This window comes from Colossoma macropomum, unplaced genomic scaffold (assembly GCF_904425465.1).
Source record: "Colossoma macropomum unplaced genomic scaffold, Colossoma_macropomum, whole genome shotgun sequence".
Taxonomy (NCBI): domain Eukaryota; kingdom Metazoa; phylum Chordata; class Actinopteri; order Characiformes; family Serrasalmidae; genus Colossoma; species Colossoma macropomum.
Genome location: NW_023494792.1, coordinates 14,134,611 through 14,161,509, shown reverse-complemented (window position 1 = coordinate 14,161,509; position 26,899 = coordinate 14,134,611). Strand labels below are relative to the sequence as shown.

The 26,899-nt window shown below is 39.7% G+C and overlaps 1 protein-coding gene across 4 annotated transcripts in view; it reads left to right on the top strand.

Moving 5' to 3' along the window:
- Window positions 1-26,899, top strand: part of scaper (S-phase cyclin A-associated protein in the ER) — a 115,604-nt gene that overhangs the window by 33,139 nt on the left and 55,566 nt on the right. For all 4 annotated transcript variants that reach the window (XM_036576097.1, XM_036576099.1, XM_036576098.1 and 1 more), the window contains 13 exons: window positions 2,017-2,184; window positions 2,932-2,998; window positions 3,089-3,206; window positions 4,397-4,508; window positions 4,952-5,092; window positions 6,201-6,356; window positions 6,502-6,644; window positions 7,687-7,768; window positions 7,900-8,052; window positions 9,471-9,578; window positions 18,165-18,301; window positions 23,714-23,779; window positions 24,093-24,219. In XM_036576097.1, coding sequence (XP_036431990.1) covers window positions 2,017-2,184; window positions 2,932-2,998; window positions 3,089-3,206; window positions 4,397-4,508; window positions 4,952-5,092; window positions 6,201-6,356; window positions 6,502-6,644; window positions 7,687-7,768; window positions 7,900-8,052; window positions 9,471-9,578; window positions 18,165-18,301; window positions 23,714-23,779; window positions 24,093-24,219 — 1,578 coding nt within the window. The remainder of the gene's footprint in view (window positions 1-2,016; window positions 2,185-2,931; window positions 2,999-3,088; window positions 3,207-4,396; window positions 4,509-4,951; window positions 5,093-6,200; window positions 6,357-6,501; window positions 6,645-7,686; window positions 7,769-7,899; window positions 8,053-9,470; window positions 9,579-18,164; window positions 18,302-23,713; window positions 23,780-24,092; window positions 24,220-26,899) is intronic.

The following is a 26,899-nucleotide window of genomic DNA, read 5'->3' as shown; positions in this document are numbered from 1 at the left end:
GCTCAGATTGTTACTGTGGAAGCTCATAGTTCAATGAATTATAGATGGTTAGTTGTTCCAGAATTATTGCCATCAGACCTAAATTTCTGCAAATTCTGGATTGATAACAGATACTGAATAAATATCACAGGTCTGGTCACTTAATTTCAGTGGTGAACCGTGACTGTAAGAGCTGCCACTGTTTTCCATCTGACTGACACATACTGGTACGGCTACCGCTCTTATTCAGCCAATGACATACCTAGGGCTTCCAGAAAGCCAACAGTGATGTTTTTTTTTATTGCAGTCAGTCCCACCCATTGTAAGTTGAACTGTGACTGATTGATTTCAATGTCACTAGTTATGTTAGTGGTTAATCTGACACTTCTATAGTTCCTGAAGTGCTAACCAGTGGGAGAGCTTGCTTGGCTGTGTCTGCCTGGTTGCTGCAGAGAAAAAACTTCAGTTTCCAACCAAAACTTAACCAGAGAATTACAGCAACTTTTTTAATCACAGACATTTTTCACAGAAGGCTAAGAAAGCCTTAAGGGTTCCCCATGTGTTTTTACTGTAGTACCTCACCAGGTAAAAATGATCCACTTTGAATAAGACTATAGAGTGCTTAACAAATGTTAAATTACCCCCCGTCAGATGAGGATTGTTTGCTAAGTACATACATACATACATACATACATACATCGTGATCATTTTACTCTTACTGAACTAAGGTTGTCCTTATTAGTGCCTATTTATCCTAATCCAGTTGACTGCTCAGTTCTCTCCACCTACAGGCATGTGTTCAGTCAGTAGTATTTGCTGTGAAATCGCACCTTTCTTTGACATGGCTTTCTCCCGTTGGCCCCTGTCTTCCATTTCTGGCACGTATAACCTCTCAGGGGTTAATTAAGGCTAAAGCCTCCCTCCTCTCTGCCTGAGCTACTGTCATCCATTTCTCAACAGCACACCAAAGCCTGTCTGAAACTATAGAGATGGATGGAGCATAAATGGCCTTGGGGGGAGTGCTATCTAAGCCCAGATCATATAGGAACCTGGCTTTACTGCTACAGAGGTCCAGACACCACCTCAATGGGTGGCTGAGATAAGCCCAGCTCTGTTTAGACTCCTGCTCGAGACTAACAGGCGCGGTGTTGAGAGAAATCTCTCTCTCGTTATGCTCATTAGGATGAAGTGTCGCACCGGTTCCAGCGCTGCTTGGTCTCTGTCCTCCTGTACGGTTCCTCTGAAACTGACACTTGGCATACTGCTCACTCGCCAGTTTAAAAGACACCAGGGTCAAGTGCTGTGGTCTGTAATGGTAGGAGCCGGGATTCTTTTTCAAAATATTTCAGTGATTTGCTACTCATCAAGAGCTATGCAGACTCACAGGTGCAAAAGCTGCTTTAATGCCTCAAACCAAAATACATCAAACTACTGTAAATAGACCCAGTGATGTGGCATTACTCTTTTCCAAACTGACACCATTTCGATGAAGTTCACAGGTTGCAGGTGGCAACATGACTGCTTGTAAGAAATGTCATTTGTAAAGACTGAGCAGTGAGTGCTTGCATGGTAGGACCTCTGTCCTTCATCTCCTCATCTTCATAGTGGACGTGTACTGCATGACTTTGATATGCTTCCCCATGTGTGGTTTTTGTGATTGATGTGTGTTTATGGATTGTGCCCGAGTTTTGACTTTTTTTTCATTTTTGCACTTGGTAAACATATTCAGTTCAGTAACTTTTTATTTTATACTGCTCAAATAAAATATTGACTTTCTAAAACCAAATGATTAGCATATGATATTGATCTTTCAGAATACATCATCACATGGCTTAAATTCAGAGGCAGTAGAAAGTTGCTTACACCATGCGTCAGTCTGAGAGTATTTGCGCTTGTGGCATGCTTTGAGAGGCTTGGTGTGGGCAGCTTGGCACCATTCTAGTGTTCTTCCTAGTTGGAGAGCTTGTGCTGCTTGCGGCTGAGCCTGATGTGGCGGGTTTGTGAGTGACTGACTGTGTGTTTGTGGCCTGTCTTCAGCCCCAGTCCATGGCTGAGGTCCTGGCTAAGAAGGAGGAGCTGGCTGACCGGCTGGAAAAAGCTAATGAGGAGGCCATCGCCAGCGCCATTGCTGAGGAAGAGCAGCTGACCCGAGAGATCCAGGCAGAGAACAACGAACTGGAGACGGACAACGAGAGCGACTTCTCTGTAAGAGAACCATTGTGTTTCGCTGAATACACAGTTTTCAGTGTTCAATGTAATGTGAAAACCGTTTTTTTCTTTTCTTTACAATTCTACATTAAAGGGGAATTCCACAAATTTTTCATTCTACATAATAAACATTCATTCAGAGTGCTTTGATTCTGAACAGTTTGTTTCAGAGAGAAGTATTTTCTTCACAGTGGCGATGATGGGAACCAATGCAAATATAGCCATTTACTATCCAAAACAACCAGTGAACCTACATGTTTCTTCTGAGATTTTAGAATGTTGTTGATGGTAAAAATTCTCTTTGGGGACCAGGATTTTGCCTTACAACACCCTGCATGTTATTCTCTGCCAAGAATGGATAAGAGTTTTAAGTGAAAACCTTAACACAAAACTGTTGTAAAACAGTGTCTGAGGAAACTTTTAGAGGCATTAAATCAGACATCTGATTCATGTCACTGCTGCTGTGACTAATTCTGACTCAGTCTCTCTAGAACAGAGCACTTCACAATAAACCACTCTGAGTGTCTTTATTTATGAATTAACAATTTAATTATAAAGAAATGTAAATGGTGGAATTCCCCTTTGGCGCACATTACAGGAGGAAGGAAAAATAAAATGTTCTTAATGTTAAAGCTAGGTTTTGAGACAGGAGTTGTTTTTTGCAGTTTGTTTTTGGAAAACACTGCAGTTTTAAACAGTGACCTCAAAAGTCTTCACTGATATTTTGTTCTCTTTGTCCTGTAGGCGAGCATCGGGAGTGGAGGTTGTGGACTCAATCTAGACTGGAGTGACATGCTGGCTGACTATGATGGTACGTACTGTCCTGAAATCAGTCATTCATGTGTGACTGCATGCAAGTGTGTTTTGACTTTGTTTTTACCACTGTTACGGTTACGTGCAGCGCGAGAGCCCTGGCGTCAGAGCACTTCGTGGGGAGACATAGTGGAGGAGGAGCCAGCTCGGCCCCCTGGCCACGGCATCCATATGCATGAGAAACTCTCCTCACCATCCCGCAAAAGGTACCGCAGTCCATCATGAACCTATTTTTAAATAACCATGATTTTATTCTATGCTTTCATGTAAAAAGGAGGTTTCTGTAACATTCATTGTAGCTAGTGCAGTGGCTCAAGAGCAAGAGGAAGAAGTCAGTTTGTTAAATGAGACCAAGTAAACAAAATGACAATTTCCTTGCCATCTTACATATATGTTACTTGTCACATCTACCATCCGAAAAGTTGTGAAATGTGAAGTCTCTCTCCTTTTGGCAAATTTCTCTCTTACAGAAAACATGATTCTGCAGGTTAGGATTTACTGCTTGGTTCTCATGGAGCATCCTGCCCCAAGTCGAACAAATACGCCTACCATTTCACATGAATGTCTCTGACAGCCAGGACATTGTAAAATAATGATGTCACATATCGTTAACGTTAAACCTCTGTGTTGGATGACTGATTCAGCAGACTCTGTTTTATTTATGTCAACAGGTTCCCTGTGTACTAATTTTCTGTCCTCACTAGAGTAAGATGGGCAAGTAGCTAAGATAACAGTGTCCAGTAATATTCATTCTAATATTCAGTTATAGGTTTTGAGTTAAATATTTACTGAAGGAGTTAACATTCAGATTGTAACATCTAAAGTAAAGAATGTTACATAAATGTCTGTCATAAGCTTCAAATGTCTGTTTTTAATGTAGAGAGCTGCTATAAAATGTGAACATTCACACAGCCTCTTCACTGAGATGTCCACTGAGATCAGTGGTCAATAATATACAACATCAACACTCAGACAATGATCAGGTTTTCACAGAGAAATAATTTACCGCTCAAACAAAGACTGAATTATGATGTTCTTTGTTTTATACTGTTCACACTTGTCTTTCAAAATTAAGCGATCTATATTAAATTGGGAAAACGGTAAAGTATGTTTCCTTTAAGCAGAAGTAATGCTTTGATTAGATTATATGTAGGGATAGGGAAAGTTTTGATGTAATACCTGATTGAGTTGCGCTGCTCTGAAAATTAGACTCTTTAACTGGAACTTCTTAAAGCAGCATCTTCTGGAGTTCATTTTCAACCATCTTCTAATAGCAAAAAAAATATATATTTTTCTTTCTTTAATTATTGAATTATTATTCACTAGGCTGCTATTTTAAGATGTTTTGAGTAGCCAGTCAGAGGGAGTGATGAATGTGACTTTTGTTTGTCAACAGAACCATAGCTGAGTCAAAGAAGAAACACGAAGAGAAGCAGCTGAAAGCTCAGCAGCTGCGAGACAAGCTGAGAGAGGAGAAGACCCACAAACTGCAGAAACTTTTAGAGCGAGTGAGTCCTAATGGCCAGAAACTAACCACATCTTGTCTGAAGCCATTTGGGAACGAAGCGATGATACTGTCAGAAGCAGCAATCCACTTAACATCCTTGCTTAGCTGATTTAGCTAAACAGGGTGGTGAAGCCATTATGTCAAACAAGTACATGACGGCGACATCACTTTCACCAGCTACTCTGAGGCTGGTTTGTTTTTGTTCCTTCCATTCTATATGAGATGAAGGAAACTTAAAACAGCCTTGTATATTTATACACCCATGCTTGAAGGTGAATATTAACATGTGATATGCTCTTTAGCGAGCAGGTGTTAAGAACATAAGGATGTGATGATTGAGGGACATTGGCATGGCTGAAAGGGCTGGGGCAAGGGGGGAGTTGTTTTTGCAGTATATGATCTGTGTTCAGCGCTGTTGTTGCTCTCTCTCTCTCTCTCCCTCAGGAGAAGGAGGTGAGGAAGTGGAAAGAGGAGCTACTAGATCAGAGGAGGAGGATGATGGAGGAGAAGCTGCTCCATGCTGAGTTCAAGCGGGAGCTGCAGCTTCAGGCCATCGTGAAAAAGGCTCAAGAAGAGGAGGCAAAGGTGAGGACGGCACAGCGAAGCCACAGGCTTAGGCTACAAGCTGATCTGAATGCCTGGCTGATAAAATAATAGTGACTATTATTACTTTGAGGTGTTTTTGCCTAAATGATTATGCCATTCTCTTCCTTAATATGGAGTTCGCAGCAGAGCCTTGAACTTTGAACAGTTGCTACTTTGGTACAGCAGCTGATGTGTGCATTTTATTCACTAGACGGGGTGGAAGAAAGTTTAGCTAGCCACTCTGAACCAGTGCATTGCAAAAAATGACAACTTAGGAAAAGAAAACATCTTGTATCTAGTCAGTATATGTAATATTTTTCATCATGTTCTAAAAAATCACAGAAAAAACAGAATTTTCCACACTTTTTGAAACAAGAGTTTGATGTATAGTAGTATGTAAACACTGTTAAAGTTTTAAAATGTATCATTCATTCCCCAATCCATACAATCCATTTATGGAAACTAAGCTGCAGAAACAGCCTGTTTTGAATCCATTATTTTTGTGTGGTCATGAAAACCAACGCGTTTACATACCTCATCTATTCAGCCTAATTATGCTGAACTTATACGCACTGTTTCTGCCTGGCTAGCTTTTTGAAGGAGGTGTAATGCTGTACAGCCTTTCGGAACAGAGGTCATTTACATATCAGTCCTAGAAACACAGTAACAAAAACCTGTTTCATTCAAAGGGATAAAGAGACATTAGAGAATGGTTGTGTAAAAACTAATTTATGACCTACACAAGCATCATAAGTAGACCTCAGGGGAAAATAAAATCCAAAAAAAAGTTCAGTATGGGCCTAGTTTGCTTTTCTCAGTGTTGAATTTATGTAGACTTTGAGGGAAAACATCCCAGGACAAGTGGAGAGTGTGGCAAAAAAATGCCACTCGTCCTCTTCAAAGTGGGACTGGTGTGATTGTTCCAGTTTAAATTATTTTTTTTTAATACGATGTCTTTTATTTTCTTCAGGATTTATTATATTATTGAAACTTACAATTGAGCATTAGTAAATTCTTATAAGTGCATGTTATTATTGATATTGGAAAATATGGGTAAAAAAATATTTTATATATTGCCCAGCCGTGTTCATCTGAGTGGCTTTTGTAGGTGAACGAGATTGCATTCATAAACACACTGGAGGCTCAGAATAAGAGGCATGATGTGCTGGCCAAGCTGAACGAGTATGAACAACGTCTCAATGAACTGCAAGAGGAGCGGCAGAGGAGGCAGGAAGAGAAACAGGCCAGAGATGAAGCTGTACAGGTTTGATGCTTTTGCCTCTTGTCCCCTGCCCCCAATCTATGTGTAAATTCTTCACCCCTAATCTTTTTGCTTGTTTTTTAAGACATTTTCCTTACATGTCATGATGACCTCCTTCCTTGTTTATGTGTTGTGCATTCTCTGTCAGGAGCGTAAGCGGGCTCTAGAGGCAGAGCGACAGGCGCGCGTGGAGGAGCTGCTGATGAAGAGGAGAGAGCAGGAAGCACGGATTGAGCAGCAGCGGCAGGAGAAGGAGAGGGCAAGGGAGGATGCTGCCCGAGAGAGAGCCAGGTCTGCACCGGCACACGGCCAGCTAGGGCAGCCCTCCAGGACAGCCCTCTAGGACAGGACAGGATAGGAACCTGTGTCAGCAAAAAAAACAAGGAGTAATTGAGGAGCAGAGGACTGAATATTAAAGATCTGAAAAAATGCCATGTTTAAGTCTGTTCACTCCAAGTATGATGCTTTCAGACCAAAAAAAAAAAGCAACCAAAAACATAAAGCGTTTTTTAATGTAGTGGAACCTACACACCAAATCTGATATATATATATATATATATATAGCTGTAACTGTAATAACTGTAAAACATAAAATGTGGCCTGTGTTATGGTTAATTTTGAATTTTATGTTTTGTTTTTTTCCCCCTATATTAAAATCAACAAATCGATAGAAATTGTGCGATAAAATATGCAGAAAGGTGCATATGAAGTTTGTTGTTTGTAGGGAATGTGTTCACTTATTTTTAAGTGGAAAAATGGACGTAAATCAACAAAACAGGCCATTTGACCAAGAGTATTCCAACTTTTGCATACAACTGTATAAACAGTTGCTGTGTGGTACCAAGGTACTAACCGTTGTTTCCATCCTTTCAGCTGTGGTCCTGTTAATCTCTGCATTTTATAATCAGCTTGTTACTTGTTGTATAAGCTTTTATGCTCTGCCACAAGCAGCGTGTGTGGTTTTTCTGCCATTTGTTTGGACTGCAAACATGGCAGCGCTCTGATTGGTCAGCCTGGTTTTGAACACATCTGTACAACACAGAAAAAAGTTTTGCAAAAATTGTTTTGCAGAGTCTGTCACTTTCAGACTCAAAGTTAAAGACATGTTAATTTGTGTATGTTTTCAAGAATCCTCAATCATTATAAACCTCTCTGCTAAGAGTTGTTAGGTGGTAATTAAGAGGTGCAGTGGGGAGTTATCATATTTTAAAACTTAAAATCTGCTCTTATATGCAAAGTATAGTGTTGTATACAATGCAGTATCACTGACTCAATATGATCCTTCCTTTTAATATGATCTGTACATGTGTGTATGTGGGTGTGTTTTCTGCAGGGACCGTGAGGAGCGTCTGGCTGCCCTCAGTGCCGCTCAGCAAGAGGCCATGGAGGAGCTGCAGAAGAAGATCCAAATGAAGGCAATTCTTTTTCCCTATCTGTTAAATGAATAGTCCTGTTTATTTATCTGTAGCATCTTTGGCAAATACAAGGTTTGTTGCCAGTTCTAACTTTTGGCCTGCTCTTTGCTCTTATACCCACTCCTTTGCAGCATGACGAAAGCAGCCGCAGGCACATGGAGCAGATTGAGCAGAGGAAGGAAAAGGCTGCTGAGCTGAGCAGTGGCAGACATGCCAACACAGACTACGCACCCAAACTCACTCCATACGAACGCAAGAAGCAGTGCTCCCTCTGCAGTGTTGTGGTAAGATTCACTTTCTATAGATCAGTATTGTTCTTGATGGTCCATGTTTTTGTTTTATTCCAGCTCCCAGTACTGCTGTTCTAGATACTCAGTGTTCAAGATTGCTTGATTCAGGTGTTAGAAGCTTGGATAGTACAAAAATGTACACTGTCTGGGTGTCCCCGACAACAGGGTTTGGAGACACCGTCCCAGCTTATTGCATATATAAATCCACTGATAGCCTGCCTTAAGGATTAAATTTTCACTTACGTAACACATTTACAGCATCTTTGGCAGGCCAGGTTGCTCTGAACGCTACACTAGCGCCACTGACTTACTTTAATTTGCCGCTCTGTTTGTTTGACTGATTGAAACCCAATAGCATTTGATCACTTTACACGTGGATGCACCCACTTTGTGTTTTAAACATTCCTGGCTTGGACTTTTTCTCCCGTTGTTGTCTTGGCAGCCGGAGTCCTGAAAACTGCTGAGTAGAAGGTGATTCAGAGGATTTTGGAAGGGAATGCATTTAAATGAGGGTTTAAATGCATTAATTAAACATGAACTTTGGTTGGAGATTTATAGGCTGGACATGATCATGCTTTTCCAGTGACGGGCAACAAATCAGCAAGAAGGCACATTTTATCTGAAGCTGGCCTGGCTTTCACTGCAACGAAGGCCAGACACCTTGGAGCTTCAAACGGACATCAGATTAAGCACCCGGGGAGAATGAAATCTTGTTAAAATGTCAGATGACCTTGGCCAGCCAGTGACTCCAGCGATCATCTTTAGGTCAGCGGCAAGCACTCTACTTAATGACATTAAACACAGGCCATCCTGCTTGGGCTCTGATCCAAAGCCAGGACACAAACAACGCAAGCATTCCCACACCTGCAGCTGCGTTTAGTAGAGGATCCCTCCACTGACTTAGAACAGTTTTTGCCACCGGTCTTGGAATTTGATTGGTGCTTATATTCTTCTAATCTAGGAGGAATTATTTTCCTTACCAGGCCACCATCAAAGAGTGATGATTGCTGGTGTCACTGAAACCACAAATGTTGGTATTCGATCCAGTTGTTAAGAAAAAGAACGATGCCTGGGGCTCAAAATGAATTCAAAAGCCCATGAGTTAAAACTTGTCATTGTTAGGGATATTTTTCAGCCATTATGAGCGTCCTGTTCTGATGTTCTGGCTTTTATTAGAAGGTGTCATGCTACTTTGCAGATGTCAGTCAGGATTTGGGGATCATATTTAACTTTGAAGTGAGCTTGAGGTAGTAACAATTGTCTGAGTTATCTGAGAAGTGCGACACTGAGAACAATATGGTAACGCATTGTGAAGCTGACACCGTTATGCTGGAGGTATAGGTGTCTCTCTGGCCGCTGAACTTCTTTAGAATTGCGTCCATGTCAGTGACCTTTAACCTGTGCATTTGTAGATCACCTCCGAGGTGCACCTGTTCAGTCACACCAAGGGCAAGAGACACCAGCAGGCAGTGAGGGACAGCAGCAGCATCCAGGGCAGAGAGCTGTCTGATGAAGAGGTGGTAAGTAGACTCTGAAACCCTTAACTCACCCAAAGTCCCACCTGAATCAGGATCATTTAACCCCTTTAACTGTTGAGGATGTGTATGTTGTCCCACACTTCAATTCTATGCTATCATTGCTACATATAAATTACAAGGGATGGAACTGTATGAAATTTCTGGGGCAATAATAAAACTGATTATTAACGCCTTATTGTGGCTGATAATGTGACTTTTTTCATTTTTAATTCATATTTAAATGCAGTGAGTGTAAGACTTGTGTTTAGAACTATAAGAATGGATCATTGACATTTCTTGTGAACATTTACATTTCATTTTATGCAAATTGTACCTTATTTAGAAGACTGTGTTATCTAAAGTCAGTCAGTACAGTAAATGAATGGATAATTGAACCTCAGTCTTCTGTCTGTGGCAGTAGTGTTATCCACTGTGCTATCCATTTGGGAGTTTAAAGGGAAGAAAAATCCCACTACTAGTCAATGTATGCACAAACTAAAAATAGGATTTAAATTATAAGTTGTAATTATTGGCTGTAAATGCTATATGTATGCGGACACACAATTCATTTTTCCATTTCCCAGTGAGTAATATGTATTACTATGTATTAGTACACATCCTCTACAGGGTCAAAATTAAAATCTGCCACCCCTCAAAACATTATGTAATCCCATAGCACCAAAACTACAGATGTGTTTGATTCAAATTTGATGTCACTCTAAAGTGTGTGTGTGTGTGTGTGTGTGTATATATATATATATATATATATATGTATATGTGTATATATATATATATATATATGTGTATATATATATATGCTCTACATTTATATACATATATATATATATATGCAGTACATGTCCAAGGTAGCAGGAGGGACACCCGACCCCCTTTGCCTTTTAACCCTCTGGTCAGACTGTTTGTTGAGTCTATGGGGCAATACATGAGTGTGACAAAATCAACAGCAATAGAGTTCAGTGACACGATGGAGGGGTGAGATCACCCCCTTGTCTCCGTATGTCTTTGTTAACAGAGTGCCTGTCCTGCGGATGCCTCTCGTTAACAGGGAGCCACTCTCTGCAATATGAGATTGCCTTTCACACTAGGCTCTTTGTGTAGCTGACAACTGTTGGTGCTATATGCTGCACCTTTGGCCTCCACACCTCCTTCATTTGAACCTTTTTTTCCAGCGGGTAATTTTTAATGTCTCCCCCACTCTAAATCATTAACCAGTTACTGCTGGCCATTCTTCTGCCTGACAGAGGGGTAAACAAGCAACTGCTAGAGAGAAAAACTGCAATATGTATAAGGTGCGACTGACACGTAAACTTGCTTCTAAATTAGACAGTGTAATGGATTAAATCGGCTTCCGTGTACTCATAAATGATTTCTTTCATTAACCTACTTTAATCCAAATTCTGATTTAGTTCCATTACAAGAGTTATGGAGCGCAATGTATAACAGTGAAAGAAATTTGCGCTGAGAGAGAATTATTACAGAAAGTTGGCACTGTGAAATTGTCCCTGTATTAATCAGCGCTGTCCTCTGTTCTAATTAGTAACGAAAATGTTACTCCTGGACCTCACGTCAAAGTTTTTTTTTTTTCTTCTCCTTATTTTGAGTACCATCTCTAGGCTTTGGCAAGCCGTTTTCATTTGCAGCATGTGAAGGCAGCCTGAGTGGGGACTTTGTTTGGATAGTTTTAACGTGGGCCTTCAGCCTTCCATATTTATGTCTCTTCCCATTTTGGTGCACCGTATTTCATTCATGCAACCGCCAACTATTTTCCAGTTGAGACTTCCATAACTCTTGCCGTCGTGAAAGATTTTTAATTAAAATGAAGACGGTTGGCTGAACTGTGCAGAGGTCACAGCGCAGTTTCTCTGCGGAAGCGGAGCCTCTGCGGCCCCCGTCCTCGTATTTAGTCACATTCTGCCTTTTTAAGGACTTGTGAATTAAATTGAAAATAAGGTGATTATCAACAGGGATGGATCGATGGGCCTGGGGAACGCTCGGAGCTGCCATTGCTCTCCTTACTTACCTTTATTGGTTGTCATCTGTCCTGTTTTAACGTAATATACGGGAGGTTCCTGACCCATCGCCTTTGACGCATGGGAGTTGTAATTTATTGCTCACGCTTGACGTCTGACCAAAAAACACCACTGACCTCTTAAATAGAAGATGCTCCCTTCGCTTCATTTTTTTTCCTGAGTGGCTCAGGCTATGAGTGAAGAACCACACTGATATGATGGTGCCTGACAGCTTCCTTACGAAAGGATATTACCAGGTTCTTGTTTGACTTTATTGACAAAGTACGTTAGTTTGTCCGGTAAGAAATGGTAGTCCATGTATATCAAAACTCTAATAACATAAAGACATAATGGGAATTTGTGCCTCTGAGGTGGTGATATAACCGCCATGTGAATAGGTGCTACTGATGCTGTTTGTGAGACAGAGAGAGAGCCTGAGCATGCCACCTGATACACCATATCTTCACCTTGAACCAGGATGACATACAGCTGTCTGTCTGACACTGGGGGAAAGCCATCCTGTGCCGCTCTTTGTGTGATACAAAGGAGTGGAGGATGGGCGGGTCATATGAGCGTGACACTGGGAGGGTCTAGAGGCCCTGAGCGGACCATGGCAGTGTGATGTTTAGAGTAGGCTCCCATTACCTGCACCAAATACTGCATGGTATTGTCAGGCTGTCCTTGCCCCAGGCTTTTCTCTCTCTTGTACCCCTTCTTTTGTCTCTTTAGTGCAAAGAAACACCCATCATGCAGCTTCCTCAACTCAATCAATCCTCTGACAGGTCATCATAGAGGTCTCTCTGCCTAGAGTTTTCACCCCCTGCCATAGTAAGACTTTGTTTGTTATTTTAAAGAGTCCAGATCATGGAGAAACACATTTTCGAAATAAAATAGTTCATGTAGGTAGAAGTGGGCGATATGATATTTTAGCGATATTATGTTAAATTTGTTAACCTGTTAAACAATTCACATAGCTTATCATGGATATTGTCACTACTTATAGAACACTGACCAACTGCATGTTTCAGCAAAAAAGAGAGCATAAGTAGTCATGTCCAATTGGATTTAATGCAGCAGAGTTTGTGAAATGTTTGGGTACGACTTTTATCAGTTTTAATAGCAGTTTTTGTAGTGCCACTACAAGTGCTTTGTGTCTGTGTCAAAGTATTGTGATACATATCATGGATTGTGAAAATATGTTTAGGTATTGCAATATTTTTGCCATATCGCCCATGCCTAGTATAATATGAAAACATTGTAACAGTTTCAAAGCATACATTCACTCCATACAGTCCATACATGAAAACTGTGCTGCAAAAACAGCCCATTTTGAGGTCACTGTTTTTGTGATGCTATAAAAATATATATTTTTTTCTGTATCCACTATTTCGACCTATTCAGCCACTAGCAGTTGAGCCCTGCCCACTGACTGTGAAGTCATAAAGAGTGTTTCTGCCTGGGCTGCTTTTTGAATGAGGCACAAGACAGGGTAGCCAATCAGAAAAGAGACACTTTACATATCGTCGCTGTCCAAAGAAAAACAAATATCTCCAAAATAGTAACTTGAGAGGAGAGGGGAAAAAACACTCTTGCCTTTTAATGTAAGATAAGAGATTTTATTCCAAGTGATTTTAGAGCTTTTTCTATTGGTCCATTCATCATGAAATTTTTACACAACGTAAAGGACAGCAGGTGTGGCTTTGATGGCATAGTTTACTTTAGTTATACGCTGTGATATAAGCTTAGTCCAGCACTACAGATCTGATCCTGATGCTGCCCCTCCAAAGCTCACTCTGATATAATCTCAAGATGGTGCATGTCTTTGAGGTGTTACAGAAACAATCCCATTAACTGGCCGGCAGGAGAAGTAGATCGCCTTTCAGAGAGATTACTCGCCAGATGCCTCTCTGGCAAAGGGGAGCCAATGGTTATGACTGCAAGGCTCAACTCCTGCTCCCAGGGGGGTGTGGAGGTCCCCAACATGCGTGCGCACACACACACACACACACACACACACACACTCATTTATTCACACTGCGTAAAAATGGAATTCATCTTAAGTACACAAATTTTAAAGAAAATCCTGCTGACCCCGTTTTGTCCCTAACAGACAGGTGATGAGCATTTGCAGATGTGTTGTGGTCATTAAAAAATTTGTGTGGCTCAGGTTTTGTTTGTTGTAAAAACTGATGTCAGCTTTCAATTATTCACTAAAAGCTTCTACTTCTGCTCTATTGCTTCTATTTCCTATCGGTTCCACCTTGGATTTAAAAAAAACATTTATATAAATTTTAAAAATGTAAATATTATAATGTAAATTTATGGAAAATAGATTTCCGTTCAAGCAATGTCACTAATATAACCTTATTAGTAGTATAATAATAATTATATAATAAAATATAACAATAATAATACAATAATTGATCTTACAGAAGTCAGTGTCCTTCCATATTGTGACATATTTCTGAATAAAACATGGTATCAGGGCGGGTCTCTGAGCTAGCTGAGCATTTCACTCAGAGATGGGGGCTGGGTGGTAAAACACATTATTGGCTAGTTTTTCCCTCCTTCTGCCACATGTTGACATCAAAAATCAGAAGATGTTTTAGGGGAGAGCAGAAGTCAGTTCAATCAAAGCTTATAGGAAAACCCATATTTTGTCTTTTAATTGATATGATGAATCCTGCTTAATATGATCAGAGACATGAACCAACAATGTAAAAAATTCTACTTTTATTTCAGGTTGACCTTAAATAAGTCAGAAAATTAACTGCAGCTTTGTGGGCTCCTCTTGGTATCATTTTCTGTCAGCTTGGTTATGGGAAGATAACTATGTATATAGTAGAATTGAAGTGGCACCTGGCTGCTGAGTTTCACCTGTGAGACAGCAGCAAAGATAGTGTCCCGTACAATGTTACCACCCGGAATGGCATCCACGTGCATCGGCAGCAGCTCTGAATACAAACCCTTATCTCTCTCCCTCCTCTCCGCTCCCATCCTCTGAGGTGCCGGATGACAGGATAATGGGATAATTGCGTTCTGGCACATGCATCATGTCGTTTAAATTAAGTTACATCCGTTTTTCTTCTCATGGAAGTATCAGCGTCATCAGAGAGGGCCCACTGTTCTTTAGACGGGAAGCTATACCTCTCTCCCTTTAGCGCTTCCGCCGCCTCACACCGCAACCGAGTGGTGGAGATGCCTGGATAATTACCCCACACAATGCACCAGCCAAAAGCAATGAGCTTCAACACCTGTGCTTTGAATGCCCTTATACCTACACCTTAGAACTCATAGGATGTCTGCTGGGCAGAGATTCCTGCAAAACCAATTGGATGCTTTGTCTTCTCTGAGCCACTCTGTTAATGTTTAAATGATAACTCAGCAAAAAAATCAAATGTACATAGTGTAGTCGAACACCTCTTCTTTTAACAGCACTCTATGCGTTTGGGAACTGAGGAGACCAGTTCATGTAGCTTTGAAAGTGACTTGATATAGGATTTTTATATTTTTATTTTTTATAGGGTTTTTGGCCTTGTTCCTTGCCTGAACGATTTCTCTGGATTCCCTAGACCTTTTAATGATATTATGTACCGTAGGTAATAAAATCCCCATGTTCTTTGCTAGTTCATGTTTAGAAACGCTTTTCCTGTCTTTGCCTGCACAGTCTTTCACAGAGTGGTGAACCCCTCCCCATCTTTACTTCTGAAAGACTCTCTGAGATTCTCTTTTTATACCCAATCATGTTACTGACTTGTTGCCAATAAACCTGATGTTCCACAAGGTTCTTTTTTTATAATTTTTTTTTTTTTTAAGAATTTTACAACTTTTCCAGTCTTTTGTTTCCCCGTCCCAAATTTTTTGCAATGTATTCCTGGCATTAAATTCGAAATGCGTGTATATTTTTCAAAAATGTATCAAATTTTTTACTTGCATCATTTGATATATTGTCTTTGTACTATTTTCAATTAAATACATGGCTCAAGTGTTTTGCACATCATTGCATTTTGTTTTTATTTACGTTTTGCACTGCATCCCAACTGTTTTGCAAATGCAGTTGTAAGTTTATTGAATAACTACTCAAGTAATTAGTGTTTTTACTTTTTATATATTCACAGTGACACTTTTAATATGTTTGAGCTGGATGTATCATTGGAAATAACCTGTACAAAAAAGGCCTGCATCTAATCACAGTACATTCTCCTAGCTACTTCCTGTGTGGCAGGGTTATTATAGTTTTATATTTTCATTAGTTTTTATTTTCATTTCATTTTTTTTTGTTTTTGGTTTCTGTTTAGTTTCAGTTAGTTTAATGGGTGCTTTAATAGTTTTCATTTAGTTTTTATTTTCTGAAAAGTAAGTAAGTTAAAAACCTAAGTTTTTTATTTAATTTCAGTTTTTAGTATTATAATGAACACTGTTACAGCAGGTATTTGATCAGAGTAGAATTAAATGAACACAACAGTAGACTGAGCTCGGCTCAGCTCCAGCTTTCCTTAAAAACCCCACACAGGCCCTCTAATTCACGCACTGAAAAAACAAAAATTACTTAATAATTCTAATTTATTATAGTTAGTTTTGCAGTGGGCATTTTAGTTTTGATGTAGTTTTTGTGTTTTTGAAATTTGTCGTTAACAAGCACATTTTTTCACTGTTAGTTTTTGTGTAAGTAATAATTTATTATAATAACTAGGTTTGTATTGATAGTATTTTTTTCAGAGTGAGTATGAGTAGGCTACATATTTTCTAGTACTCACCAATACAGAGTCTGATACCATACTGAACAGCTTACTTGGAATTAGGTAGTTGTAAGTGTAAATGAGAGCAACGTATCTTAACAGTTAAATCATTAAAATCTCGCTGATTCTAAATATAGTGCATATCTGTGCTATATTATTTAACACTACCTTAGATTGAGTAGTGTTGCAGTGGAGAAGAGCAGGTTTTGTTCCACATCAGAAAAGTGCAGCTGTAGTTTTACTACTCATCTGTGTCTTTCGACAGCAGTCTCTCACAGCAGGGTTTTTTTGTTTGGTTAGTCGAGCTGTAGTTGATTGTCAGATATACACCATGTAATTAAAAAAAAAATCTTATTCTCATCCGTCTGTGACGGAGTCAGCAGCGCTCTGTGTGAGCAGGTTCTACTTCACAGTGTTTGTTCATTAGCGCAGCACTGTACATTCGGCTTACGTCACGGCTGGTATTGGAATGTTGGCATTGGTGAATTTGTATGAGTACGAGTAAATGAGTAAATGAGCATGGTACCGGCCCGATACCCAGTACCACTATTGGTATCGATGCATCCCTAATAACCCTGCTCTGTACTGTGTAAGGCACTGGGTGCATTAAACAACATTCATTTCATGAAGCACTTATGTAAAGCTTCCTAGTTTTGCTGTTTCCATCAAAGTAGTTTGGAATCCCTGAAAGGCTATACATTGTTTGTTACTGTTTAATTAAAGAATTTTAAAAAGCATTACTTGATAATGGGTAGATAATTAATAATGCATTTTTATGGCCCATTAGCTAAATTAGCTAGCCAACGTGCACAAACACAATAAAACGTACAAGCAACAGCTTTTATGTTTAATAAATAGCTGTCATTCTTTAAAACAATGGTCACCAACTCTTCTCTTGGAGATCTACATTCCTGCAGAGTTTAGTTCCAACCTGCATCTAACATGCTTACCTAACACTAATACATCTGATTCAGCTAGTTAAGGACTTCTGAAGAAGTTGATTAGTTGGAGCAGTTGTGGGAGATTATGGTTGGAACTAGACTCCACAGGAAGGTAGATCTCCAGAAGCAAGGCTGGTGACCACTGTTCTAAAACAACAAAAGCTAAAATTAGTTAGCCTGCCAGCTAACTGCTTGTGTGCTTCCTCAGATGTGCAAACCAGAGTTTTCGACAGGTTTTGCTTGGCATACTTGACATTTCAAAAGAATGCCGTATTATTTGTTTAAAAATTAATGTAGATGACGTATTGGGTAAGGCATTTATGTTGAGTGGGCTGTTAACGTTATCCTCTTTCTCCACTAAACTTGATGTCTCTGAGCACGTTAGAGCTGAACTGTTGTGTTTTCGGAGCAGCACTTTTGTATGTCGAACTGAATTTTTTTAAATTTCTCTCTTTTCCCTTCTAATTGGTTTACAAGTTGATATACATATCTGTTTTTACTCTATGATTGTAATTAATATAAAGAAGCACACTAAGAGTACTTTATTCTGAATTATCTCAAGAGTAAAAGCATTTAATTCTACTCAAAAACGCACCGTTACAGGGAAACATACTAAAGTACTATAATCAGACAAAATGTAGTTAGTTTCCACCTGTAGTTTCTAAATTGTCATGGCCTCCAGTCACTCATAAAGCTCTCAATGAAAATGTATCTGTCTCCGTTAAGTTTTAAGGAGACCAGAGAGGATTTTGTTCAGTATAGAATCCAGATTGTGAAAGTGGATGAAGTTGACTGTTATTGCTGATACACTCTTTTTGATAATACTGCATGTGTGCTCTCATTGTAGGGGTTTCTGTTGATTTGCTTTCTTTGCCACAGGAGCACCTGTCTTTAAAGAAGTACATAGTAGACGTAGTGACGGATACCACTGTGGCTGTGGAGAGTGCCAAGGATGGGGAGGAGAGGCAGAAAGCACGGAAAAAGGCCAAGAAACTCCGTGCACGAATGAACTCAAGGTGATGCTCTTCTCTCTCTCTCTTTCTCTCTCTCTCTCTCTCTCTCGCGCTCTCTTTCTCTCTCGCGTGCTCTCTCTCTCTCGCGCTCTCTCTTCCTCTCCCTCTTTCCCCATCTCTCTTTCTCTCATGCATGACAGTCACTCATACGGATAAAGGACAGTGTGGCATGTGTGTGAGAGCTTTATGAGTGACAAGGAGATGGAAAGCAGAGGCACTGTGCATCTCGGCTGTCTTCAGAGCAACACTGATGAGCTTAATTTATGGCCACTTTGTGTGATTGGGGAGGAAAAAGTGAGAATCGATCTGGAGGGCTCCCTCGCTTTCACCTGTTAAGAGCTTTTCTCCTAATTGGTTGCCACTGGGCTGCCAAAACTGAAGCCTCCTCTGGTGTACAATAGTATGTTAAAGTATGTGTAAACCATGCCTGTTTTTCTTTCTCTCGCCTATTGATTTTTAAATGAAGTATCAAAGAAAATCAATAGTAATCAACAAATAGGAGGCAGCGTGCCTCAGTGTCAAATTCTAGACCTGGGCACAATAAATTTTGCTGTTGTCCCAACTGTAGTGTGTGTGTGTGTGTGTGTGTGTGTGTGTGTGTGTGTGTGTGTGTGTGTGTGTGTCTGTGTCTGTGTGTTTTAGTGTGACAGAGTTTAGACAGAAAGACACACACACACACACACACACGCGCGCACACACACACACACACACACACACACACACACACACAGTTATTTTTCATGCTGTCTTAAGGAGGAGTCATTGGAGCTTAAGTTGGTGTGGTGGGTGTGGCTGTATTAGGCTCACTGTGTAATCTTTTACTCTACTGGTAGCCATGCTGTGCCTAGTGGTGCATGCCTACTCCTGTACTCAGGAGCAACCAGGAAGTCCAGTTTTTTACTCCGTCCCTGTTTATTCAGAGCTGGGATAGGGCATAAAATGTGGACTGTCTAGGGGTTATGAGGACTGGTTTCAGAACCACTTCTGAGGTCTGTCCTTGAGAAGACTAAGTAGTTGAGCACATTGAACCGACCAGTTACAGATCCAAAGAGAGAATGTCTAGAAATATCTATTGCAATATTATACATAATCTGAGTCTATACATAGTAACTAAACAGTGTTCACCTATCCCAAAGTAAAACTATTTTCTGTTGTGTCATTTATGTGAAGCTCCACTCTTCCATGCCAGCCCAGGGCTTTTTTGCCTGAACTCACCTCCACAATGTACTAGTGCAACCTGTACTAACCTAAAGCATAGGATAATCTAGTAAGCTTTTCATGATTGTGACATATAATGATGAATATTTCATTATGTGAAAAGCAGCACTTTCATGTAGAAACATTCACTCGATGAGTAGCCTTTTTCAGTTTTTTATTTTTTTTTAGCGTAATGCTAATTTCCACTAGCACATCAGTGGCATCAGCCGACTTTAAAGAAATTACAGCTGGAATCAGCCATAAATCACAATTAGTTCACCCCTAATTAATTTGTGAGATTTAAGTGACTGTCAGTTTTATTCCACTTTACCTTTAAACGGAATCCATTTAGTTCAAGTCTCCTAACAAGCTCCTGGAGGAGAGCCAGTGGACGAGCTGTTCTGTGGACCAGGCCAGGCTAGACTTCGTTGTTATAACCCCTTAAACTCTAGACTTATTTTCCAGTTAGTAATTGCGAGGCTTATAATTCACTGACTGATAATAATTATTCAATAACTACAACGAATTATTCAGTAACTACAAATCAACTGTAATGTATGGTATTTAGTTATGAGAGTGAGTCTTGACCCACTGATGGGCTCTTATAGTTGAGAGGGTTAAAATAGAGCATCCAGGGCCAGTAAGTAGTGCTCCATGGGGCTGGAGCTGAGAAAGTGACAGGCCTGAGCCCACTCTGCTCGCTATCACTCGCTGCCTGAGCCCCAGAATGCGGAGATGGAGAGAGAACAGGCGCTGACGCCCATAAATCACCGCCGCCCACGGCCCCAGCAAGACGAGGTTAGCGGCTCCACCACTGGGTGGAAATGAGGCGTTTTATAGGAGCGGCGGGTGGCGTTTGGAAAAAGGCAAGAGAGCTTTTCACAGCCCTCACAGGTCGCCCTGTCCCCTGCTGTCATCATTAAGCCGCAGTAAGGCTGGGGAAGAAGCCAGTGCAATTTTTAACACATGTATTTTACAAATATATGCTTGGTGTTTTTTTTCCACGTATGTGCTTCTGTTTACCATGAAAGTAGCATGTTGGTGCGGCAGTGGGATCGGCTCTCTCTTGTGTATGATGTTTGGCCTGTGCGTTGCTTGTCTTTTCCCCAGGCTTGTGAACAGAGTGCTCAGTGTTTGGGTCTACCTCAGAGAGAAGGGCTGCATACAAAGAACCTCCTGTTCAGTACTCACAGTGTGCACTGCTCTGACTTAGTTCTCCAAAAAACGTTCTTTGGTCGGGGGGGAGTGGACAGCAGCTGCAGGAAAACAGGGAAAGAGCATGTCATAGGTGCCCATGAAGAACTCTGCTGGAACTAGGCACAGCGGAAATCACAAACCCCTTCATTTTGCTCCCGACATGCTTCATACGATGAAGGCAGCACGTGAACTTCTCTTACAGTTCATGCCTCCAGGATATAGATTACATCCATGTCCTTACATGCATTTGTAAACTTTATTAATGGGACCAGATCCTTTCCTTTCTTTAGATATTCCTCAGATCCAGGTTTAATTCTTTATTCGTCAGCAGTGAAGGTGCATGATTGAAAGCCTCTCAAACCCACTATTAAATATTGCACCAGCGCCTGGCTAAATGCTCTGTGTAACCGGGAGTGCCAAATGCTCAGGTTCTCGTTGCACCTTTTAAAAAAGGATGCAGTGTATTTGTTTTTTTCCGTCCAGAGGCATGGACATTTTTATGGTCCGAGCTAGGGGGGCTGCTATCTCCATCCAGCATGGGCGGAGGTGAATGGTGGGGCAGATCATGATGAATTGATTATTAGTTCTGCATTGTAGCTGTGTAGCTTTTTCCCCCCCTTATTGCTGATTACTAATATTTATAACCCCCTGGCCCATTTAACGGGTCCTGCCACCATGGTTGATTGATGGCTCGCCGATTGCTCCCCGTTTAACCTGTACAGGCGTAAAGCTGTCAGAGATGAATATTGTAATACGGAGGATGACGAAGGGGCCAGGTATAGTTCAAGCTTTCCCTTAAAAAGCTCTGCTGCATGCTTTTATGCGAGCCTCTCTGAGGCTGTGGTAAATAATGCAGCTAAACTTGCTGTTGGCTTCATTGTGACTGGGGTGGTCCAGGTAGCCAGCAAGCTTGCAGGGAGATCAACCGTCTGTGACTTTGGCAGCCTTTGCCAGTCTCACTTTTTCATGCACAAAAATGTACCAAAAGTAGTCGATAGGCCAAGAAAAATTTGGTCTAAAGAAGTTGCTTCAAGGCTAATGTAGCTAATAGGGATGCACAGATATGGGAATTCTGGCTCAGTGCCTTTATCCAGTATTTTTGTGTACATATCTGGCTTTTACATAAATATTTATAAAGAGGTCAAAAGTATTGCTCGAGTTAGCAATGATGAGAAATGTAACTCTTATTTCTATGGGGTTACAATTGCAGCAAAATGAATAAAATGGAGATATTTTAGTATGGTGGACTAGTATCTCCTAAACATTATTATGTTTATTATTTGCATAATTATTATTAGTAGCATCTCATGCACATATGCCATTAAATATCACTTCAAAATATTGGTTAAATCAGAACTTTTTTGTTAAACAATTATCTGCTTCCAGTATCATTGTGCATCCCCTATAGCTGACAGGTTGGTTTTTACCCTACACTGTTAGTCTACTTGTGATTATTTAACACCTTGACATGGTTTCTAACCAAGTGTGTGGTGATTTAGGCAGGCAGTGTGGACAGTGCTAAGTTGTGTGGCATTAGCTTCAATTACTTGTGAGCTAAATTAGCTTGAATGCAAAACTATAAATAAATAAATTTGAAGTAAGGGGAAAATAGTCTAAATTTGATTTTCAGCTACTCCTTTAAGCTTTAAATGTATCAGGAGTTCCAGCAGATTATCTTTCCAATGTAAATCCCACATAGGCTTTCTATTTAAACAGTTCCTTTCACTGTTGGTGTTGTGGGCTTCATTCCGGCTTCCATTCATAAAGTCTCAGACTCTTCTTGGAACTTCTGGAACCTCGTTTAGGCTATAATTCTTTTTTTCTTCTGAGTGTTCTGAGCTAAGACTTAACACTCAGGTGAGATTGTTTCATTAAGTGCTAGGTATGGCCCTGTGGTCTCTCTCCCAGCTTTTCCATCCTCTCGTGATGTGTTATCAAATTCACATGCAGTTCATACAGTGTTCAGGCTGATTTATTCCCCTCTTAAACATCAGGACTAAGGCTTTTTAATCCTCCTTGAGCCAACATCTGCTGAAGGCATTTGATCTCTTTTTAGATTCTTTTACTGTCTGCCTTCCTAGCCAGTAATTAGATACTCGACTAATCATTCAGTCGCGCTTATAATTCGGCCCAGGTTTAAATTGTAAATTGTATTTTATATTTTTGAATTGATAAATTCAATCGAGCTGAATCTGTACATCACTTAGAACATTTAAGCAAACTCCATAGGCTTCAATTTCAGTTTAAGCCTGTATGGGAAGTTTAGCTCACAGGTTAAGCCTATGTTTGGATCAAATGACATTTTCAGGCTCATTCGAAATACTTTTTAATCCAGCCCTAAAAAAAATATGGTGATACTAAAGACAGAAGTAGCCCTGGCTTTCTGGGAACATTCATCCTTCAGTTTGGCCTTCCGGAAAGTGCCGGAGTTTATCAACTGCAGGGCATCTATCCCTCAGCTGGTTTGTCAGGAACTGATCGATCAGTCTTATCGGCGAGACGTGGGATGGACAGGAATCTGTTCTGGTGGTGGACCACAACACTGGCTTAGACCTGACTCATGCCCTGACTTTGTGGTTGATTGATGTTTCCCTCAGGCTGGAGTGTTGCTGGAGTGACAGGCTAGCTACAAAAGTGTTTGCTAACAACCTCAGCATTTTAAATGATGAGTGTATAGCTTCAGTTCATTTCTTCATACTTTCAGGTTTAGATGAAATTTGTCTAAAATGACTTGTCCAAAAGAGAGAGACAATGTTTTGACTTATTTGTACTTGACTTTAGTTCTTTTTTTCACTTTGGAGGGCAGTTGACAGGCTAAATAAACAGTTAGAGACACAGATTGGCCTCCTGACCTTTTCTTTGTTCTCACTGTCGTCTTATCTCCTCATGTCTTCAGGCTGACGTCTCTCTCTCTCCCTCTCTCTCGCTCTCTCTCTCTCGTTCTTGTGCTCACTCAGTCTTTTTTGGTTGCTCTCTTTCTCTATTGCTCTCTCATGATCTGTTTGTCTTCTTGCTTCTCAGGGCTAAGGAGTATGAGACATCCATGGAGGCTAAGATGCAGATTCCAGATTCTCCTTACAAGGCCAAGTAAGATCCTAGCTCCAGTTTTAATGATTGTACACCCACACCTGAGCTGTATCTACAAGCATTTGGCTTGCTCCTATCTCTGACATGTCTTTTAAACCTTCATGCCCCCCCACGCACATGCACTTAACACGTGCCTACTGAAGACTTGCATCATTCAAGAACATTTGTTTTTAAGTTTTTAAGGTGAACGTGTTGCCTTGCTCAGCAGTGATTTTAGTTTTTTTTTTGGTCTCCTACCACATGTACTCAGTTATGGCATCTTAAGTTGCCCCTCATTTTTTCTGTCTGCCCTTGTGTGTGTGCCTGTTTGTAGGTTGCAGCGTCTGGTGAAGGACTTGGGAAAGCAGCTGCAGGGGCAGGACAGTGGCCAGTGGGCCAACAACAAAGTATCTGGCTTAGACAGGACCCTGGGTGAAATCTCCCGCATTCTGGAGAAACAGGTATTATGTGTTAAGGAGGCCGGTCACATTTATTACATTGCCTGGAAAATGACTGCAGTTAGCCTAAACAATTGCCTAATCGCAGTTATTTAAAATTGTCACATTTATTTGAAATAATCTCAGTTGTTTAGGCTGTCTGCAGTCATTTTCCACTGTCTTTAGATTTCCATCATATTATGCTGCAACACGCAAAATGTGAATTGCGTGCGTTAGGTTGAGGCAAGAAAATATAAATAAAAGAAAGCAGTAAATGCATTCATTAAGGCATCTCTGGGCTTATGAAAACGAAAAAGTTCTAGCTTGATCCTCAAACATGTTAATTTGGTGCTGTAACATGAGGCCAGATCTGAGTAATGTTTATTTATTAGGTATGTGGCTATATCTAATGTTTTTAGCATGCATGCCGTCAGAATGAAGAGCATGTAACTTGGCTTAACACTACGCATAATTCTGTGTAACTTTAGACATTTGTGTGAGTCGACCAGTGCTAGCTACTTAGTAAACATAGCTAGCAAGTAAGGTGGCTATTAGCCACTGGCTAATCATCCAGTTTAGCCACTTTAGGCTTGTACTTTAATAGTTACAAACAGTGAGCAAGAAAAGACAATTAAATCACTAATCGCAATTATTTATATGACAGTCATTAGGTAAAAGTTCATGATCTTGACAGTATATTGAAATTAATAACTGTATCATTGATACATCTCGTTTTTTTATTGGATCTCTCATTTGCCATAATTTGTGGAAACCACTGGTGTACTTTTGGGTGCATCTTATCAGAGTAAAGAGGGAGATGATGGGGAGGGGCACATGCTATGCAATACTTTTTCAGTTTTGTTGTGTTTTTTTTCTTTTTTCTTTAAGCTTTTTATTCAGTTTTAAGGCTGTGTTATTAACTTTAGTTTGTTGTTTTATGTAGTTTCAGCTTTATGTTAATCAGAGATGTGGTTGTAGGTATTTGACAGGTAGAATGAAGAGTTCAAGATGCATTCATAAATACAGAAAAAAATTCTATACAATCTACAAAGCTATGCAACATAAGTGAGATGTATTACAGCTCCAAAACACAATTCTTAAACACTGTATATACTAACAGCAGCCTATTGCATCATAGCTATATATTTATACACTCTTGTTCACCTTCTTATCTTATAATTAAAAAAAAATTAGATGCTTAAGTAATTATTACTTTATTACTCAATTATTACTTTACTACTTACAAATTTTTTATTAAAAAAAACTATTACTTAAAGTTAACAGTGGCTTATTATTCTGGAATGTCCCTTGATGTTTAAATGAGAACTGTGTTTAAGTATATGTGAAAAAAAAAAAATGTATATATGTGTGTGTATATGTATGTATATATGTGTGTGTATATGTATGTATATATGTGTATATATATATATATATATATATGTATGTATATGTATGTATATATATATATATATATATATATATATATATATATATATATATATATGTGTGTGTGTATATATATATGTGTATATATATATATATATATATATATATATATGTATATATGTGTGTGTGTGTGTGTGTGTGTGTGTGTGTGTGTGTGTGTGTGTGTGTGTATACACACAAACCTGTGTCAGTATTCATTTATAACGCAGAAGACCTGGCAAAAATGGTGCTAAATATTTAATATTTAATGTCTTAGTTTCAAGGCTGAAGTTGGCTTCTTATTTGCCAGCTTTTTTGTTCAAATTTTCTGTTCCACCTTAAATAAGATAATCCTTTATTTGTCCCACAATGGGGAAATTGCTGCACTATTTAAGGTAGAACAGGAAATCAACATCAAGTTTGTTTAATTCCTCAAGTCATTTTTGTCATATGTGTGTGCGCATACTCCTGCTTCTGACAGTCAGACACTTCCGGAATTTACAAAATATTATGGTCATTCTTGCTTCAGTTGCTTTCAGTTCATTTCAGTTGCGTTCCCATACATTATTAATTTTAATTAAAACATCTCACCAAAATGACATCAGTGTAAACTGCCCATTACTTTACAAAGTACTTGTGTTTGTGTGAGGACCACCCACACCATACACCACCAACAAGGAAAACTTTTAACTTATTTGCAAAAAGTTTGCAGATACTTTTTGCTTTTATGCTCTTGAGTACATTTAATTGTTTATACTTTATTACTTTTATTCAAGTCTATTTTTGGCTCTGTATATCCACTTTTGTGTTACATTTCAACAGTTCCCTTTTTTCACTTTAGTATAGCTTTCTTTGTCATTTTTACACCTCTGATTGCTGTCAAATCATTGAAAGCTCTGAGATGGTTTTTAGTGTTTGCATGCTGTGCAGAGAGCATGTTGCAGGGTTATTACTGTTTACAAAAACTATAATGAAAGAAAAAGCAGTAAAAAAAAAGTTAACTTATTAAATGTAAAAACAAGCAGTTGCCGTTGTCATTATTCTCTTTTAGCATTGTTCCATTCTCTTTTCCATCACTGGTACATCAACAGGTACACATCTGCCTTTAGCAGAAACTAGCTTGTAGTTTCTTTCAGATGAGGTTCGCTGTTTTAACAACACTAAAACTCAACAGAAGACTCTGCTAGGTTAGGTTGCAAGCTTTCCATAAGATATAGCCAAAGACATAGAAGGGTTTAATTTCTGAATTATCCTTCCTGCTGTAAAAATATTAACCTTT